At 46.7% G+C, this 20,044-nt stretch overlaps 1 protein-coding gene across 1 annotated transcript in view; it reads left to right on the top strand.

Annotated features, from left to right (window-relative positions):
- The window catches only part of LOC135900366 (lysosomal cholesterol signaling protein-like), a 187,923-nt gene extending 169,256 nt beyond the window's left edge, over window positions 1-18,667 (top strand). The window contains exons 12-17 of the mRNA XM_070532233.1: window positions 4,627-4,811; window positions 7,420-7,609; window positions 11,427-11,522; window positions 16,812-16,882; window positions 17,459-17,602; window positions 18,402-18,667. Of these exons, the coding sequence (XP_070388334.1) occupies window positions 4,627-4,811; window positions 7,420-7,609; window positions 11,427-11,522; window positions 16,812-16,882; window positions 17,459-17,602; window positions 18,402-18,600 (885 nt within the window). The 3' untranslated portion in view covers window positions 18,601-18,667. The remainder of the gene's footprint in view (window positions 1-4,626; window positions 4,812-7,419; window positions 7,610-11,426; window positions 11,523-16,811; window positions 16,883-17,458; window positions 17,603-18,401) is intronic.
- Window positions 18,668-20,044: the final 1,377 nt, after the last annotated feature.

Below are 20,044 nucleotides of genomic sequence, written 5' to 3'. Positions count from 1 at the left end.
CTTGTGCTTGGTCCTTGGAAAGGATGTTGTGTGCTAGAAATATCAGCCAAGATCAAAAAAGGATTTGTTCTATTATGATTAGGTCCACTCAAAACTTGTTATATCCGCATTATATCCGATTGTTATATCCGATTGTTATATCCGATTGCATTATATCCGCCCTCGCACAGTCATGGGAGCACCAACCATCTCTGAGCGTGAAGAGTCAAGTTTTTCGGCCCCATCAAGCGGGTTTTCCTAGTGAAACCATCGCTTCTGCTGTTGAATGCCTTATTTGTGAAGTAAGGTTGGGTGCACGGAGCAGGGCACCTGAGAAAGAACGGCCAGGTCAGCTTTTGGTGGTTCCTTATTGCACAACCTCTCCCATCGCTTGAAGAAAGTGGCTGGAAAGTGCGGCGTTCCCACAGACTTCCCCGCCCCTGAGAAACTGGCGCGTATGTGCGGCGCAGTGGACTGTGCACGCACCTCACAAAAGTGCGCAAAAAACCATGTTGCACCTCTTGCAAGCTGGCAGAAAGAGGTGGTATACCGCATACTACTCTCTTGTGGCAAATGTTACGTCGCCCAGACTGGTCAGCGTGTTAATGACCACTTGAGGGAGCATCGAGCAAATGTGCATGCTTTCGTAGCGGGGGGTCAATTGGCTGACCATTGCAAAAGGTGCCCGTGTACTACAGTGTACAGAGACACTTGCATACAAGAAAGTTTCAAGGCTCAAAAGGTGAGGGAATTGTTTAAGGAATTTCGTGTGAAGAAACGAGGAGACGGTTGCATTTGCACCACGTCGCTTAATTTATCGCGAAAAGAAGAGATATATTTGCAGAATAAGTATCGAAGTCCGCGGATATGAAGAGTGTAGAAAGGATTATAGCGTCGTTAGAAATGTGTCTTTAATCTTGCGCAGATCAGGACTCACAGTAGTGAAGTGAGACATGATGATCTTCTTTGGGCTGAAAAAGTGCGCGGTGGCAATATCATTTCTAACGTCGGTGCGCAGAAACTGCTGCTCGTGTAATTTTTACGCCGTAAAGCACAGTTGAAGTTCGGCGACTCACCTGTGTACATTCTTTTTGCGTCCTGTCCTCAAAACGCGCCGTTATAACCATGTTCCATCAAGCCCGCAACCAGCTAGACCATCTAAGTCTGTTAAACACTTTATAATTCTCAGTTTCTCACATGAGGATCTTGCTATCCGAAACCCAGGTAAATTTTTATTGTTTCTCACGCCTCAAGTGAATGGCGTTGTGAAGTAGTACTTTGTTTTCCAGGCAAAGGTGTTCATTTATATATATTGGGTCATGTCCTTCAAGTCCAATCATTGAGGTACTGAATGCCTGCAGAAGCTTATCCCATGTGCTTCTGGAGACAAACCTTACAACAATGCTAGGAGTTCCTGTACTTTTTGTTGCCACTCTGTGTATAGTACCGGTCTCATCAGATGTGAAGCCCACGTTGACGCAAGTCACAACCTTGGCGATTACCTGGTCCAGGTTTTCTACTTCTGTTTTGGGCACCCCTTTTATCTGAACAGTTTTTTCTATGATTTAGTTCTTTAAGTTGCATGTTAGTCTCCTTGAGCTGCTTTGCAAGCCTCTGGCTCTCTCGTTGGTGTTCAACATTCTGACTTTTGATTACTGTCAGCTCTGTCCTTAATTGAAGTTGGGGCTTTATCACTCAAAGCTCTCACTAGCTCTGTCATAGCCTCAGATTTGTCGGCCGCCATTGTTCAAACTTGACGAAAGACAGAAATCCACAAAGAGATACAACAGCAAAAATAACAGCCAATGCAGGGTGCTAGAAATAAAATTCCCAATTCAGATCGGACCGGCGGCCAGAAATAGGACGATTATTCCTACTAAAATAAATTTGCAAAAACCCACCTGCAATATGCAGAAGTGGCTGTTAGCAGGCGCAGGATCACGGCTTCCAGATCCACTCTGATGAATGAAAACCAATGCTTCTTGATTATATAAGCGATGTGGGTGCCCCCAAGTGCTCTTGCGCTGATGAAACCATCACGTGGTGTCTCGTTCTACAGGTGTTGATGCAGCCGATGATTGTTGTTCACAGTGCTATCTCCAGCAGTGCCCGCAGCAGACGTTTACCGTGGAGCGTCCAATAATCGCAGTTTGGGGTTGTACTTTCAGTATGCAGAAGTGGCGGTTAGCAGGCGATGAATCACGGCTGCCAGATCCGCTGAGATCTGGCAGCTGATGATCGACGGCAGTACTCGGCGCATTCGTTGTGCTTGATGGTCACTTGTTTTTCTGGGCACAAGTTGGCCCAACACAGAGCTAGCTAACACCACACGCAGTTGGCGAAATGCCCTTCTTTTCCCTTCACTTCAACATGACAATATGGGCCCATAAGGTGCGCCGTGGAACATGGCATCACATGGGGATATGTAGCATGGTGACACAAGGAATACTCTAGTCAACTTTTACCACTATCTACGATAGTTCCTCCTACATTTTTTAAGTGCCTCAAAGTACTTCGTTCACCAGCGCATTCAGCTCTTCTCAGAGACCGTGTTTATGGCCATGACCATGTATTTGCTTCCTTCTTACTTGCGGCGTCAGTGCTTGTATATGTAACCTGGGCAGGATTCAGCGCCGAGCAACCCTCTCTTGGAGTCTCGTTGCTCTTGACGACATCGCAAATACGCTGGCGTACAGCAAGAGGCGCCTACGTCTAAAAGCTGTCAGAAACCTGTTCCTCGGGGCTCGAGATTAAAGCATTAAAGATAGTGGTATCAAGTCGCTGCCGCTGTGGCTCCTGTAGGAGTGCAATATTGCACGCGTTGTGAGGCTTAAGTGCCGCTGAAGCGCGACAGGCAGGTGAAAATTATTGCCGAGCACATTGTGATTGCGTTTTTAGCGCAGGTTCGGGACGTTCAAATCTCGACAGCGATAATTCACTTGAGTATACCGTTCCCGTGGCGACATACACGAGACAATCCACAATGCTAATGAATAAAGGAAAAGAGAAATATGGAAGAAATTAGCAATCGTGATTGTAAAATACAATTATATTCCTTCAAGTCCACCAATATTCCGCTGATCGGCAAAGGACGAAGCAAGCTAGGACAAGCGAACCACAAATCCGGGGACAGAATGGCATGATACTCAGTAGCTACACCTCATAACCTTATTATGACCCACGCGACCGCGGAATACTCTGTCTTGGGTACCAGGTCAGCTTTCATTACTCCGCCTCCTGTACTGGCTTACTATACAATGCCTTCGGGATCGGCCCATTTTACTCGAGGAGAAATCGCCTCAGCCGACGGAGACAAAGGCAAAACAAACTTCGTTTTCATAAAGAAATTGCGCACTTTATGGTGCACGTTTTTTACTGTGCGAAAATTTAGGCACAGTATCCTGTTTCGTTGCAAAATTACGTAAAGAACACACTCAGACACCGGCACAAAAGTAACGCTAGTGCAAACGGCTCTATATAAGCTCATTAGTTATATACATCGCAGGTCTCATCTCAACTTTTGTGGTCAGAGACCAAACAATTTATTGCAGGATTGGAGTGGCGAACAATAGGGAACGCTTAAAAAGTACCCCTGGAAACTTCTTCGCACCTTCTTCGTTTGTCCGAAAGACAAACACAGTCTATCGCATTGCGACGCCTGGACGATCGGCCGTTGTCCGTGCAGGCGATACTTGAAGAACGTCCGCCCCGCCGTCCCCCCCACTCATCCGCCTACAAAGCTCGGCCCACAAGCATCGGCCCAAAAGGGTGACTGGTCTGTGTAAACGCCTTCGAATTGATGAGGCCCTCCGCGCGCGTGAGCGAACTCACCGCGGCTAGCCCCCTCCCCCCCCCCCCCCACTTCTCTCTCTATATCATCTTTCTATTCCCCCTTGCACTAGTGTAGGGTAGGAAACCAGACGCATTTCCGGTTTGAATCCCTCCCTTCTCTTTTTCTTTCTTCTTCCCCCTCCCCCTCCTCTTTCTTCATTTGTCTTCCCCAAGCTGGCCTTAATACCGTTCATTCGCTGCTTACGTGCTCGATTGCGTGAGGAGTCGGCTCACTTCGTTGATTGCGCGACTGTACTGCTCGTTTCACTGTGTTATCACTCTTGCAAAGTCGTCGTTTTGTTTACGTCTCCTTCCTGCCATAAGCGTTCCTTCAACGCTGCAATTACTCAGCCACGCGCCTGTACTTTTCATGTGATCGCATTTCCCTTGCGCGAAGGCGATATCGCGCGTATACACGCACCCACGCCATAAAACAATTCGATGCATTTCCAACCGACGGCCACGCCTCGCACCAACTGTGGGATTCCGCAGATCTCCGCGTTACGGCAATTCGAACGACAAAGAATTGCGAATCTGGAATATTTAATCACTCTTGCGTGCAATAGGTACACTGCACGTGCCTCTGAAGAAAAGTAATGACATGTAAAAGACGAGAAACAAAAACAAAAAAATAACATCGCGATAAAAACGGGGTGGCTTCAAGGATTTGCGGGCTTCATGACTCAAGAACAAGATGTAAGCGAAATATTTAAATAAAATACTGACGAGGATATAGTAGCGCGGTCTCTTGTTCGTCACGTGGGCTCCCAGATCGAAACTCATTAGCGTCTGTCATTGCTGATCTTCTCGTCACAGGCCGTCGCATCTGTCGTCCTGCTAAGTGTCTGCGCAGCACTGATAGCACTCTGTCTCTTGCAACACGCCCACGAGCGAACGCTGAAGACGTCCTTCTTTGAGTGCTGCTGCTGCTGCCGTTCGAGAAAGGGCTTTGGGGCTGGACTTGAGAACCAGTGCTATGAAAAGGCACCGCCTGCTCGCAAGTGAGTATTGAGGGAGAGTGGGTCTGGCATAAATTAGTAGTCGGCGAAAATAGACTGAGCGATTTGGAGACTTTGAGAGACAGAGAGGGAGAGAGAGAGAGGGGGGGCGAGAGAGAGAGAGATAGGAAAAGAGATTACAACTAATTTGTGGTTTACATAGATTTTTGGAAAGAAGCTGCAGCTAATGGGCTTCTCCGGGACCTCTGGTCGATTACGTCCAACGAAAGCACAATATGGTGGCGATCAGTTACACCGATTGTTTCACACGATGTATCTTTTGCACGGTGCATCTTTCTTTTTTTTTTTTCGGGCGCGCACATGCGTGGAAAGAATGTATAGTTGTGTATAGTGCGATCACCTCATCGTGGTAGCTGAAATACTAGAAAGCGTGGGAAACAGCTAGAAAACCTGAACAGAGACTAGAAGAACACGACACTGTGTCGCGTATATGCACTCTCTTCTTGCCTTTCTCGAGCCGCTTTTCACGTTTTCTATACGATGCAGCCAACCAGCCCGAATTCGAACCCTTTTGCTGAAGCATTATAGTAGACGTCTAATGAATACTCAGCTATTGCCGTAACCTCGTCGCGACCTCGTAATAGTCTACTAATTGTTTAGTTATCGCAATTAGGTCATGGTCATCGCCCAGTAAGCTAACTTTGTGCGCGAGCTCACGAGAACTGAGAGATACACCATGTGGAATAGTCGGCGCAACTGACCACCACCTCACTCGGCTTTAGCTGCATAGAAATTCTTCTTGACATACTATAGACGTCATACTAGGCTTATCTGGCCTTTAATAATCTTTCTTTAAAATCTACTGAATTTCCATTAGTACATTTGCAAATAAGTGTTAGCACATACCATTTATTTATTGTCACTCTCCATGTATTTCTGTTTGCGCAATGTCCTCGACATTCTGTATCCGCATATTTAATAAATAGGCTATGCTTGCGATGTAACTGCTGTGGGCACAGGTCGGTTATGAATATTGATAGGCATCAGTTTCGCGAACAACTAGTGTAGGTAATATGTTAATTAACAAAATATTGTTTGCAATTTCTTAAATTCTACAGTTATGATGAATATCTATATTAGAAACTTGAGGGCTTACATCACAGAACATGCGAGAAGATGACATCCGACATCAGGGCTGAACACCCCCATGCACTGGAAACAGGGCACAACATAATGTTTCAGTGGATTCCTGCTCCCTGTGGCATCGCTCACTTTCGCATCCCTTTTCGCATCACATCGCATCACTTTGCTGACAGGGCTGCCTGGTCTGCCCATGAAGAAACGCAGACGCGCGCAATGCCTTTGGCGAGGACGGATGCTTTCAGGGAACTTCGTCTGCTTGCACGTAAAAGTCACAAGCTTTCTGGAGAGACTGGCTTCCACTCATGAATTCTTGTTCCCTTGCCAGGCTGCTCAATAATCTTCAACCCTACTCCTACACTTTTTTCGTTTAAAGTCCTCTGTCATTTGTTGCAATTCATAGGCAGTGTCGCTGAACAGGACAGTGTTAAATGAAAACCGTAGTTGAACCTCACATTTAAGCCTTCCCAATCTAATAGTTTGAATACCTTCAAGATTGCAGGGAATGGCATCGGAGAGATTGTGCGCCCTGTTCTGACTTCTTTTTGGATCACTATATCCCTGCTTTCCTTGTGGAGAATTTGAATTGAGGCACAATAAGGAATGAATAACAAACTTTTTGTTAAATACTTGCCGGCTTGATTGTGAAAATATTTTTCCGCCAAGGCGCCCAAATCACTTGTGCAAGCAGCCCTTGCGTAGATAGCACTGCACATTTCATTGATATTTGTGATAGTTTAACTTTGCTGGCCTTGTATACCGTATGTTACGGTGCATACAGCAAGATGGCTCACCACTGCAAGAGCCCTTGGACCATGCAATGCCGTAGCTTCAACCTGCCCACCGGGCACAACTTGCAGCAGCTGTGGGTGGGGCACTTTATTGTTAACTTGTCCGCATGGTTCGTGATAGCTGATCGCAACGGCGTCCTGCGGTAACATGCTCGCCGCTAGCGAACGTCTATGTTGAAGAAAACGAGTAACAGCGCTGAACAAGGGCACGTGACTAAGACAGACAAAGCGCTCAGTCACAGGCCTGTTGCTCGTTTTCTTAAGGCATGTACCAACAGTTATTCAAGTCTATGTTGAGTGGTTGACCACCATATTCGCTCTATGCATGCCAATTTTTAGCGCCTCCTCACCCGGAAATTCTACACCTCCTCGGTCGGGTGTGACTCGGTATATTAGGGTATATGCACACAACTCACGACGTGCCCTCACACGTGTTCAACTGCGACGAACGAGAAGGATTAATTGAGAAACGCGCGGTACAAAAGACATGAGCTTCATTATTTTTTTTTAAATAATACACGATGCGAACTTCGTGGTAGAAAGTTTTCTCTCATAATATATTGCGCTAATTGCTGCTCGTAATACTGATCATAACCACCCAAAGTACGCCTTCCTGACACTGCAGGCGTCTCGAGTGAATGAATCCGATAAAGTACGTGAATATGAATGACTTAGTAAAGTTGAACGCGCCTCACTTGTCTTGTTTCCTCCTTGCGCAGGTACGACGAAACACTCGACGAGAGAAGCCTACTCGGAACTACAACACGGGTTCGCTTCAACTTGCCGCCTTCTGGACACGAGTCTTGGCCCGGAAAAGACGACGGCGCTTCTGCGAAGGCGTTCGAACCTGAAGACGACGTGCGGGGACTCACGCTCCTGATAGCAGTGCTCTTCATTTCAATATTTATCGTAAGTTCTGTTAACTTCCTCCGTATAGGCAATAAGCGAGCTCATTTAGCGAAGCAACCAATTCACAAAACGCACTGTGCAGTTAACTATTACGAATCATTGTGCAGTATTCGTTCCCTTCACTGTAATGACTTGACATGCGTTAGCGGGAAGCGCTAACATCGCACTGGGAAATGTATTGTTCAAACTGAATCAAGCGAAATGCACGGAATCGTTTCGGTAATGACAGCTTTGCAGTTTTTTTTCCTGCGATTTGTCTCTGTCGGGTATGGACTGCACGGAGGGAGAATAGTTCTACCGCAATTAAAGGCATGTCTCGCCTCCTTTTTTTTTTTTTGTGTGCCCTACGTGGTTAAAATGAAGCGTTTCAGAAAGACTGAAGCTCATTACTGACGAAATTGTTTCGGTAATGGCTGACGTGGGGCGGACATTGTTTCCACAGGCTCCATTTCTCACAGTAGCATTAGTCCGATGGCGCTTAAGTCAGTTTCATATGCGTGACATGCTTTTATTCGGATAGTAAATGACCTTTCATTAAGGGGGTAGTTGGGTGGAAGGAAGGGATTTGAGACTGCTAAATGAGGCGCCCGCTGTTTCGTGCCTGTTGTTTCTTTACTTAATGGGCATGCTTATTGTTCAAGAGAAGGTGAGCGATTTGCGCAAATTTTTCTTGAAGTTCAATATTTAGGCCCAGAATCCAACAATTCGGAATCGCAGTCGAACCCGGATGTAACGGGCCCACGTAAAGCGATGGATTCTCTATATCGAACACGCGAAACTTGCCGATCGATACTGCTCAAGCCATGTACGCGCCTCATAACGAACTGGACAGCGCACACATCGAAGTCGGGGTGTCTGCTGCGCTGCTGACAGACCCATATTGCAGCTTGCATGCCGCGAAATCAGCGTTTGGGGTCATTTTCTTTTACTGTGTTTTTTATTTTCGTAATTTTTGTTTTCTGAGCTTCCTGCGGTGGACACACAGCAGCTGTACTGTGCCGAAATTCAGGCACATGAACTGGAGCAGATGAACACAACCTGGCGTACCGACAACGCCAGTCTCAATGACGTTGAGCAACTGTTCAAGGCACAGCCGAAAAATTTCTGCCTATTAGATATGTGGGATTTACTTTTCTGTAAATGTAATCCTTCGTTGCTTCTTCACCGTCGATAGGAAATCTGTATATAATGAACGCATCACAAAAGCTTTATGTTTAGGTTCGTTATCGACGAGTTTCGGTTTAACGAACTGCATAATATGGGGAGCTTTTTTTTCTTTTTAGCGCGTAAAGCTGGTCCTCATCTGGTGCGCGCGAAAGAACATCAGCTACGCAAACTCGTCTCCACCCTAGCGTCCTCTGTTCAGCTACCGCGCAACTGCCTGAAAAAGTTAGTCGCAGCACGCACTTATGGGACATACTTATTCAGCAGAACCTGCCTCACATTATCGTGTTCGTCTTCTCTCTGTTGCACCGGCGACAAGGCCAATTGAGTAATCTTTGTGCAAATGACTCTGTGTTTAGGAAAAACGCGGGTTCAAAACGTGTGTCTGCGAGTTGTTTCAGCGTTAAGCTGCGCTGCTTTTTACTAAATAAACTGCCTCTACGACACTACCAACACTCTCTCTACGGGGTCTTGCTTTTGAACGGTGGACAAAGCGTGCCACGCCTACAGCGTGCAGCTGTGCTTTCGTCTATCGGCTTGCGAACCGATGGTAACCAGCTCAATCGGGTTTTCGTTGCATAATTCGACAGAGTTCCTATACGGAAAGTGACCAGTAGGCAGTCAATCAAAGAATAAATTATAATTCAGCGTGATTCCACTCGTACGCGCGTGTTATTGTCTGTGCAGTAAAAGGAACAAAAAAAAAACTGCCTCTACAGCTGATGCTGCAAAAACGATTGCAAGGATCGGTTGCCCGCAGAGGATCCGCAGACGAGATGCCACAGCAGCCGCGGCTCACGTCAGAACGGTGGCGTTGATGCGATCTCGTTTATTTGCGGCCGCGATATGTGCCGGACAATGCTGCGCAGTACTGTGTCCGCGTCTTCCCTTTCCTCCCCTCTTTCTCCTGTCCGTCGCTTTTGGAGGGAGAATTCTGACAGCCCCTGTCCGCTGCTTATTCCTCTGCGAAAGCGGGGATCAACAGTTTGGCAGCGGCTTACCGGCTGCTCGTTAACGGTAAATATCGAGCACGTTGATCAGGATCGCGAACTGACCTTGCTGTGACCTGAGGGCGAGAAAAAAAGGATGGAAAGTTAGGAAGATCAACCAGATAGGCGTCCGGTTTGCTGCCCTTCATCAGCCGAAGAGGTTGAAGAATAGGTAAAAAAAGTGAAGGAACACGACAAGAAGGAGGTAGGCATTAGCAGAGTGCACAAGTGGGGTACCCGTAAAGATTAAAATCGACTCCTGAGAGACCCCCTTTCGACCACATTTCAGAAATAGCAAAAATACCCGCGGTAATTTGTGAACCTCCGAAGCATGGTGCCATTGGTTCATGGTGCAGCTACGATCTCTGCCGCAAGTCATAGCTGGACGCAGATGTTAAGTGCGGTCAACCAATGTTTGCAAGGACGGGACGGTCATTTAAGTCTCTGTGCTATCGTCGACCGAAATGGCTGTGTCGTGGTAGATGTCGTTAAAGTAGTACTGGGAGTTGCAGTCTAAGAATCTGCAAGGAGACGATAAGCAAAGAAGGACAATTATGATCAAGCTTGATCGAAGCTCAACTATTTGCTGGAAAAAATAAAGTTTAGACTGGCCTAATAGACCACGGCCGACTACTTCCCCGCTTATTCCCGAAAGCAAAGGCAAAAATAAATGGTGGGGAAAAACCTGTACCTGCAGAAATGCCTAACAGACCCCGTAACAACGCAGGTACCAAGAAAAAGACAAGTAGCCCACTGTGAGCATGGGAAATGCGCAGTTAAAGAGGAGCGGCAGAGGTGTTTCGTGAAGCGTCCCCGTCTTGAGCTGGAAGTAGAGCGACATCTAGAGACTATATACTTTCTTCTGGAACAGACGGCGACCTTTGCCAGGCGCCCGCCCCAGGGCCTCAGTCCCGCTGGGGTCGCAACCACCATGAGCGACAGATATCTTTGAGTGGACTGTGCATGAGTGGGTTCTTTTCGCGTGAAATATTGTTTGTCTTTTTATAGGCACTTTGCGGTAAGAGGTAGGCTCCTGTCTCGCCTCTTTTCTGGATTTCTGATAATAAACAAGATGCTTCCGCGGGGAAGAGTTTAAAACTAAGGTAACACTGCTAAATCACAAACGAAGCGAGGTAGTCAGCTACCTGCAGAATGCCTCGAATAACACGGGCTATTTCAGTGCGAATATAAAAGGTCCTCCCTCCGTGCCGCTCTAAAAACAGCTGTACGGGAGACCTTTCTAGCTAAACAACATCCTGGGATCATCGTCTCACACAACACTGCTGCAGAAGGCCACAAAAGCGCTGCTACAAGTCCTGAAGGAAACCGGAAAGAGGGAACGTCACTGCATGAACCTCCTTCTTTTCGCGCTTTTCATGCCCAGAGAGAATCGAGACGAATGTTCTTTTTTTTTAATTTGTGCAAAACAACAGTTTGGTAATTTAATATTTAGAACTTTTCTTAATTTTCTTCATGGTATACGTGCGCACGTTCGGCTTTAAAATGAGATGCAGGTGTACCAGCAAATGACGCGACGTAATTCAGTAAGTGTACGCTATGTTCAAATATCCATGGATGTAACGCTCCAGAGATTCAAGGAAACCTTTTCAAATTGCGCACAATCGTCTTTGAATGCTTTCCACTGATATTTTTTTTTCTTGCAGGGGATATTTGTGAGCTACGGGAGGCTCTTTCTTGGAGTCCCGTACGGTATTTTCAGAGTTCTCCAACTCGTTGATGCAACGCTTAGCCTCGGCCAGGTAAGTAGCACGTCGACATTCGGGGACTATATAGCTTAGTTGAAAAATTGCAGTCCCATATTAGTCCACGTATATCTTAACGCTTACAACGCAACCGGAGCAGGTTGAATATTGTAAAAACTAGCACTAAGCTATATGTCGCCTCGTGCCTCTCCATGGTATTCAAATGTCATAGGTCATTAGGTTGATATAAACAATTCCATCCTCGCTTAGGAAGTTTCTTGGGAGTCAGACTAGCTAGATTCTATCAAATAAAAGGAAATTGAGAAATTGCAACTCTTCATAAAAATAAATAAATAAATAAATAAATAAATAAATAAATAAATAAATAAATAAATAAATAAATAAATAAATAAATAAATGTACGAAAATAAAACCCATTTTTGTCATTTCGTCATTTATGGCTGTCAGTCGGTTAGTTCGCTTGAAATATCTGCATTCAGCTTCAACGAAAACAGAAGGTCATGCAAAAAAAAGCCCAGCATTTATCTGCGTTATCCAAGTAGTCCAAAAAGAATTCATTAATGAACTCCTTAAATATTCAGGTTAGGGCACACGTTGCAATAGCGAAATTGAAGCTCAAAAGCAGTGAAGTCATCTGTGCATCTGAAAAGTCCTCAAATGAGCACTAATTTTGAAACGTATGACATAACTTTCAAAAGAAGAAAATGCACTGGCATTCCACTTAAATGTTTCCCGGAAAAAATGAAAAAAAAAGAAACGACACAGGATTGAATATATTTCGCGTGCAGAAAAAAAAAAACACGAGAACGGTTGGTGTACACGCCTGGTATTGAAGAACGCCACCTAGACTGAGACCAAGTGAAAGATACAGACACAGAAAGGCCCATATTTTTACAGAAAACCAACTATGAACTTATAGTTAGCGCGGGCAGGACAGAGATAAGCCAAACGAACGTTGATGCTAGGGCGATTTGTTTCTATTATGCGCCCGTAACGACTACGAAGCTTTAAGGACACTGTACGAACCGGTTTCACTCTCGCTGAGTTCGCCTTAGTAGAGACATAAACGATATTGCTTGCGCAATTTGTGGTTAGAGCACGAGACACGTAAGGACTACGTATCCATACGAAGTGTAATGGGGGGGGGGGGGGGAGGAACAGACAGACAGACAAAGAACTTTATTAATGGTCCTGAGGAACCGGCGTTAGGGTACCTCCCTTTTCAGGGAGTCCCCGTAGCCGTCGCGGGCCGCACCCACGTCGAGGTCGGAAGATCGTGGTCCTCCGCCCTGTCGCAGGCCCTCTGGACAGCCCGTAGTTGCTCTGAGAGGTCGCCGCTCTTAAGGACTGCCTCCCAGTCGGTTAGAGTGGGGGGAGGAATTCGCCGAATTCCATGCAATGGTATGGTGAAGTGTCTTTATAGTGGAGCTGATTCTGGTTTCAGTAACCGATAATCCGTCTAATGTAAGTTACGACGCAGTCAGTATGTTTCCACCGGTAGCCTAGAACATGGCGTCCCAGCACGCCAACCTATCTCGGAGGCAATGCATAGATTCTAAAGTGGCGCTGATGGGAAATCACATGTAGGACCCCCCTCCTCTTCCCCTCTTGCATAGCCACATGCACGTGTGAAGCCACGTGCACAAAAATTAGACGAATAGATGTATGCTGTACTATCGCAGCGCTATATATGCTTCCTTATCGCAACTTCCGTAGGGAAACTCTGTGATGTAGATGCGAGCACGCAGATTTAAAGATGTTCGCGCTCTCCATCATCCAATGGTAAGATAATCTGCCCACGCATGCGCAGTGGGGTGCCGTGATGCTTGGCGTAGCTGAACGCAGACGCGACACATGCGTCGTACCCTATATCCTACAGCAGTGGGTGACACCCACACTCGTTTGACAATGTAAGCACGAGAAATGAACTTCTCGCAAATACACAGTCAACTGCAACATTCACACGCCAACGTAGTCGCGTAGCTGGGCACGTATGTGCGGCAGGAAAAACGTTATATCTTCGAAAGTTAATTAATGCAAGGCGTGCAGCAGCTTGGGGACAAGGGTTCGCAACGAAAGATTAGAAGTCCAGCAAATTGAACCTTTCGAACGCGCTAAAGCTTGCGGAGCCAATCCCCCCAACGCGCCTTGAAAAACCTTCTGAATCGAGACTGTAATTGGAAATAAAGCGACTATGTAAACGTAATGAAGAAACGGGACTGGAAGAAAAGCTTGCTTTCCGTTGGTACCAAAAAAAGAATAAGTGATAGACATTGTAAAATATAATAAATCTTTTTTCTTTTGTGTGTGGCTGTACCACTGGTGGAAGTATATCTTGCCGTGCTTCACGCAATGTATCGCTTTGCAATAGCGGGACTTCGCCTAATTGTATTTATCTCCGGGAGCTTCTAGCGGCCGGTCTTGATGCATGTGCTGCAACAGCTACCTTATTTGTCTTAGACATCATGTGCACTGGAACTATCTCCTAAGATAAAATGCTCAAATAGTATGAAATATAAATACCGCACAGCCAATTATTCCATTAAACAGGCCTTATGGGAGCGCTCCGCCACCTGCTATACAAAAAAAGAACCAAAACAAAAAACATTATATGTTCAAAGTTAGCACCGAGCAAATGTCCTTGCAGCGTAGTTAATTGGCGCACTCCCTCCCCCCCCCCCCCCCCCCCCGAACGTTTTAAAACGAAGTATAGCCATTTCTGGTGCAGCACGTTAAAAATGTACTGCTGAGCCCACCAATTAGACTCAAATTGGGGTCGTTAGTTCCTTTGAAACGAATGAATGACACTGGTTTTTCGTCTTCCTTCGCGAATGTTATGGGGATCGCAGGTGCCCCTACACTCAACTCTCTGAACTGTATGCACTGTATATACTGGAGTTCTCACTCAACTTATCCACCGGCATGCCGATGAAGTAACGGGAAGCAGGGTATGAACTGACGATTACGACCGCAGATGGCTTTTTCACATTAAAGTGTGCAGGGGGAAATTGCGTGCTGGCGAGATATGAACAACCAGTACGTGCTAAAAAATCAGATTTGTTGTGTCACCAAAAAGAAGCTGAAAGAGAAGGTTATTTGCTGTGTAAGGCTAAAAGAAGAAACCGCTAGATTTAGAGAAAATACTATCGGGCCGGCTTCTCAGATTTGAAGAACGGATGTAGAGAGAGGGCTACTGGTATGTTTGGAGCCTAAATGAAGCACAAGCACCACAAATGTAGGAGGGCCCAAGCGAAAAAAAAAGCAATGCGACGCAACAAGAACAAAGAAAAAAGAAAATTATATTTTCAAATTATTTTGCAGTGCTATAGTATTTAATTAAAATTGATGTCCAATCCGTTCCAGCTGCCTTTTGTTTTCATAGTGTTCAGTTGCTATTTTCGCTTCAATTTCTTTTCCTCGAAATATTTATTACCTTTAGCCCTCGTACCACCCAGCTAATGGCCGATCCCTCGCAGCGCGGTGCGCCAATTCGTACAGGGACTACGAACGAACCATCCGGTCGGGCGTGCTGGCAGACAGAGCCTTCGTAAGAACAATGACAAAGTTTTCACTAGCTTTGATGTAGAGGATCTTGTCAGTCGCGACGATGTGTTCTTGGGACGTTAAATGCGCAAGCTATCAGATTTCATTTCGCAACAATACCATTCACGAAAAAACAACAAGAAGAAAACGAGAAAAAGAAAGACGTCGAGGGAGGCTGGTCAGTTGTAATCTCGCTGCGCACAAATCCTTGTAAGAACCAGCGATGAGCAGGCGGACGCGCTCTCATTACGCCATGTCGCTCACTACCACTAGCAGCTGCAAAAGCAACGCGTAACTTTCTGAGCCAAAATAGCGCGTATAATTCGCCATGTCCCTCCCGACGTGGCAGTTACGACATGAAGTACGGAGAGAGCCAGATTAAGTGTTCAAAACTTCGCTGGGGGCAAACTAAAACCAGTCACCGAGACGAAGGGAAGGAAGCATGAGCTGCTTTCAGGAGCGCAGATTTGATTTCGGCTGGTAAACCTGAAACTGACGACCAGTGTGGGCATCCGTTGCTTCTATTAGAAACTCTAAAATTAACTACAGCTGGCATGTGTGTCATGGCAAGAAATTTGCGCCGCCACGGATAAGACGAGAAGGCTTGCTAGTACATTCTGCTGGAAGATGGAAGACGGCACGTAAAATTGAGAGAACGAAACTGAAATGATTGCGTTTTGAATTTCTGTTCGTACTTAAGGCAGTCGCCAGCGACGTCGCCCTGCCTCGTTCCATCTTCTTCAGAACGAAATCACAATTTGCCATTGGTACTCGGCCAGCGCATTTTCAGCATGCGTGGGAGGATGTGAGGCGCTTTTTTCTTGCTGCTTTACAGATTATGGGCAAATAACCATGTACAAGCGCACTGAAGAGAGAATTCGGCGCGAGTTGAGTGCCGAGGAAGGATGAGGAGGAGGGGGAAGGGGGGGGGGGGAGGTTCGGCGAGGTTCTTACGCGCTTGACTCGTTTGTCCGTGAAATTTCTGCGTTGCTGTTGCTTCTGGTTGCACTGCAGAAGCGAGGGGCAGTTTCATAGCCGCAAGACCATGACGAACCGAGCCCCGTGGCGCACAGCTGTCGTTACTGTTGCTTCTTATATAGCGCACACTGTACTGCGAAACAGCCGCGTGCTCGAGTGACCGTCAAAAATTGGGCGGCCCGGACTCGTTCGCTTCGTTCGGAACCTGGAAAAGCGCAACTCATTTCGGCAGCGGTGGCTAGCCTGGGCGGCTGCTTTGAGTCTGCGCCTCTCTTGGTACGCTTTATTTCTTTTCGCTTCTGTTCATTCACGTGTGCTGAGCGGCCTTTCTTCTTTTCGTCTTCTTTTTCTTTCACCCGACAAGAGGAGCGACACTGCATTTCGATCCACGCATGGTCGGATCCTCAATTGCGAAGAACGAGGGATCCCAGCAGCGCTAATCCGCGCGGAGCGGCATCAGCAGCAGCAACAGCAGCAGCAGCAGCAACAATAAATCCTGGCGCGTTCTGTTTCTACAGCACGGGTTCCTCCCTTCCTCAACCCCTCTTTACCCTCTCTTCGCCCCTTGCTTTAGCGTTCTCAAAGAACAGTTCGTTCGAGTACTTCGATGTTTCTTGCGCCGTTTCCCCCAGTGTTTTGCGTGCGTACTGCGCAATGTATTTGGCGCACGTACACCACTGTCTGTCGCATTTCTCTTCTCTGTGTGTTTTTCACTTCCCTGCGAAACAGTTCGATCGTCTTTCATGCTGCTGCTGCTCCCACTACTGCTGCTGGATGTAACACACTAATCGCTACACGTTTCAGGGGATGCTTGTCTTACTGACGTGCGGACTGGAAGGAAAGCTGCTTAGTGAGGCGAAAGCACGGGCCCTGCTGTAAGCTAACACCGCTTTTCTTCGCTTTTCTTCCGTCTCATATCGTACTTTCGGAAATTATTATTTGCACGGCTTGGGCTGTTGTTTTTTTCTCTTCTCGATTTCAATTCGGATTGCTTTTCCGTCTGTCTTTTTGTGTGTGTGTTTTATCGTGCCCATCGGGCTGACAGCCGCCATATTAGGCGGCGCTGTGTGTCGTAAGACAAACGCTAAGCCAAAAAAGATAGGAAAAAAACTGGAACGAGATGAAAAGAAGGATCAGCGAGTGCAGGTTTTTTTCCAGGTGCAACACAAACAGCCTGGCTCTCAGCTTCGGATTTCGTTTCGATTCTCGAAGCGAATCATGCAGGCCTCTGGCAAGAAGATGTTAGCTCTTGCGAAGGCCCTTCGCTGCCTTCATCGTAGCTCCTTATTCTAGGGACCGGCTTCTTCATGCTCGTGAAGTTAGAAAGCCGCATTCCTGTGTCCCCCTTTTCTTCTCGATGTCTTCGTGCAACTGTCTTTTTCTCCTTTTATTGTTTTCTTTCCTTTTTGCGAGACCATGACTTGATCTACAGACTTACGACGACGTTTCAGTTTACTGCGAATCGCGGGTAAACGGAGGCACCCCAAGGAGCGGACCGTCCCTGCCGGATTAAGGAACGCGAACGAAATAGCCTGCCGCCAGTTCAACGTCTACCATCGACGTGCCTTCGAGGAGTTCTTGGATGAGACCGAAGCGTGAGTTGCTGGCCTCCTGTACGGTGCTCGCGTTACGAACAGAGCAGTGGGGGCAGAACACACTTTCAAGTCGTCCCGACACCCACTTCAAGAGAGCATCAACGTTAACGGGTGACGCAATGAAAGCAACCGCGGTGAATGTGCATATATATATATATATATATATATATATATATATATATATATATATATATATATATATATATATATATATATATATGTATATATATATATATGTGTGTGTGTGTGTGTGTGTGTGTGTGTGTGTGTGTGTGTGTGTCGGAATAACTTACTTCAACTATTTGCAAACGCAACTGCTCTTAGTACTGGCCAAAAGACGCCATGATGACGATTACTGCGCGTTTAAATTGCCTGTCACGGTGCAACTTACGTCACAAATCAAGCGGTTGAACTGGGAAGACATGTTGCGCACAACCTTTAGTCAAATGATACAGTCAACCAGGGCTGATTAAGTATTCATGAAAGTGAAGAGTGCGGAAAGGGTGCGCGATGTGTCGTCTAAATTTGTCTCTATATCAGCAGATAATAGATCACGTGACACCAGTGTGCATCTGCGCAGTAAATAGAAATTTGAAGAAGAGGACACCAAAGCGAAGAAGTAGGGTTAAGAAGGCATGGATATAAAAACCGTGCTTGTTAATTCATCTTCGATACCGTGGTCCACCTTACTGGCTGTTATAGGGCGATGCGACGCGTTTATTTCTTCGGGCTGCCGTTGCGCAAGTTCCTTTTCTGTGCGAAAAATTAAGCAGCGCAATACGTCTCTTCTATTACGCAGTGGTGTTCCAATGTCTCTGGCTCGATCCGGCTTCCATGGACACCGGCTTGTGGACTGGCTATTGGATGCGGGCCTGGTTAGGAGCCGCGATGAAGGCGTGGTCTACGGAAGGCGCTTGCTGGAAGGAGGCCTTCTAGTACACACGGAGCGTGGCATGCACTTCTACGACGGGCCGTACGACTACATCTTCGTGTTTTAAAGTTTCGGCGTATATCGAAGGACGCTGCGCAAGAGTGTTTCCCAATAAAGAATTCCCCTTTTCTTTATTCTAGCAGAAGTGAATTTAGTAGGTGTCTTGCTGTGAAAAGCACTGCAAGGAGCTGTGCGGAGGCTAAACAATTTGTTTGAAAGGCACTGGGGGAGGGCGGAGGGAGGAACCCTGTGGGCTCTTTGTACGCTGTTTTTTTTTGTTGGTCTAAGTTCGATTAAGTAAGAAAACTAGAAACTAGATTGCACTGTTGGTTACTAGAGTGAGCGAAGACCAATGAGACTGTGAATGATGAGTTCCAAAGAAAGACTAAATTTTGCTTCAGTCACGAGACGAGGGGGGGGGGGGGGCAGTGCGCCCACAGACTTGTCTGTCACGTGCATAACATGATGCCACAGATTGGCGCTATTAACTAGCCATTTAAACGCCCGCCAGCTTTAGTGACATGCGGATGGCTTTCATTACAGCACTATATTACAGCATAAATAGAAGCCAGCGCAGGTAAGGCTGACATTCGTATAAAAACTGAATTTAGTTCTAGACTTGAATACATCATGGCAAAGTGTGGAAGATGTTGCACTGAACCAAAATATCAGGAGTCGAACTTACTAATACATTGAACGACTACTTAGTGAATGTTACAGATGACGTGATGTCTGGTGGGCTTATTCAGTTTTTTTTTCCTGATCGAAATTCACGATCTATGTTTTAGGGGGCAGCTCCTAGGTGCGCCCGTTCCTACGTTGAGCGTCGGCATGCCTGGTCGACGGAACCGAGCAAATGCGAAGCGCAGATGGGAATGAAAGAAGGTGATAGGGAAGAGAGAGCAAGGAAGAAAGCGGAAGAGGAGGCTACAATGAAAACATGAGGCGGAAAGGAGGAGCCTATGGCAAAAGGGTGAAGGGAAAAACAGAAAACGAAAAAAAAGAAAGAAAATTAGAAAGCACCCAGAAGGAACACAACAGCATTTGAACCCGCCCAAGGTCGTGGGTTCGAGTCCCTGAATGAACTCTACCTAATTAACTTTGCCTTCTTCGGCGTGATGAGCGGCATCGACGCCAGCTGTGGAAGAAGACGACTACACGCGTCGGCCATGTCTACGTTCGCAGCGCCTTCTCTTTGTCGGCGTTCCAAGCGCTTGCGTAACTCCTCTCCTTTCGCTCTCCCATGGTGGCGGTGTCCTCGAAACGTCACGCGTGTCCAGTTTCCTCCGGCTCCCCGGGGCGACAGTCTCGTAGCCCACACGAATGTAAATAAAGAAACTAAAAAGGACAAGTTGCCCTTGTCCTTTTTGAATGTCACTTCTCTTCTGTCGTCGTAATGGGGAGGACATGTGTATTGCGCACGCCCGAGCAGCAACGCGCCTATAATGAGCGACGTCCCGCATGCGCTTGGCGTTTTGTGCACGATCTTCATCGGTGGTGTTTGCCGCCCA

The sequence above is a fragment of the Dermacentor albipictus genome, chromosome 1 (assembly GCF_038994185.2).
Source record: "Dermacentor albipictus isolate Rhodes 1998 colony chromosome 1, USDA_Dalb.pri_finalv2, whole genome shotgun sequence".
Lineage (NCBI taxonomy): Eukaryota > Metazoa > Arthropoda > Arachnida > Ixodida > Ixodidae > Dermacentor > Dermacentor albipictus.
The sequence above is the reverse complement of the archived record's forward strand: the minus strand, read 5'-3'. Positions and strand labels throughout refer to the sequence as shown.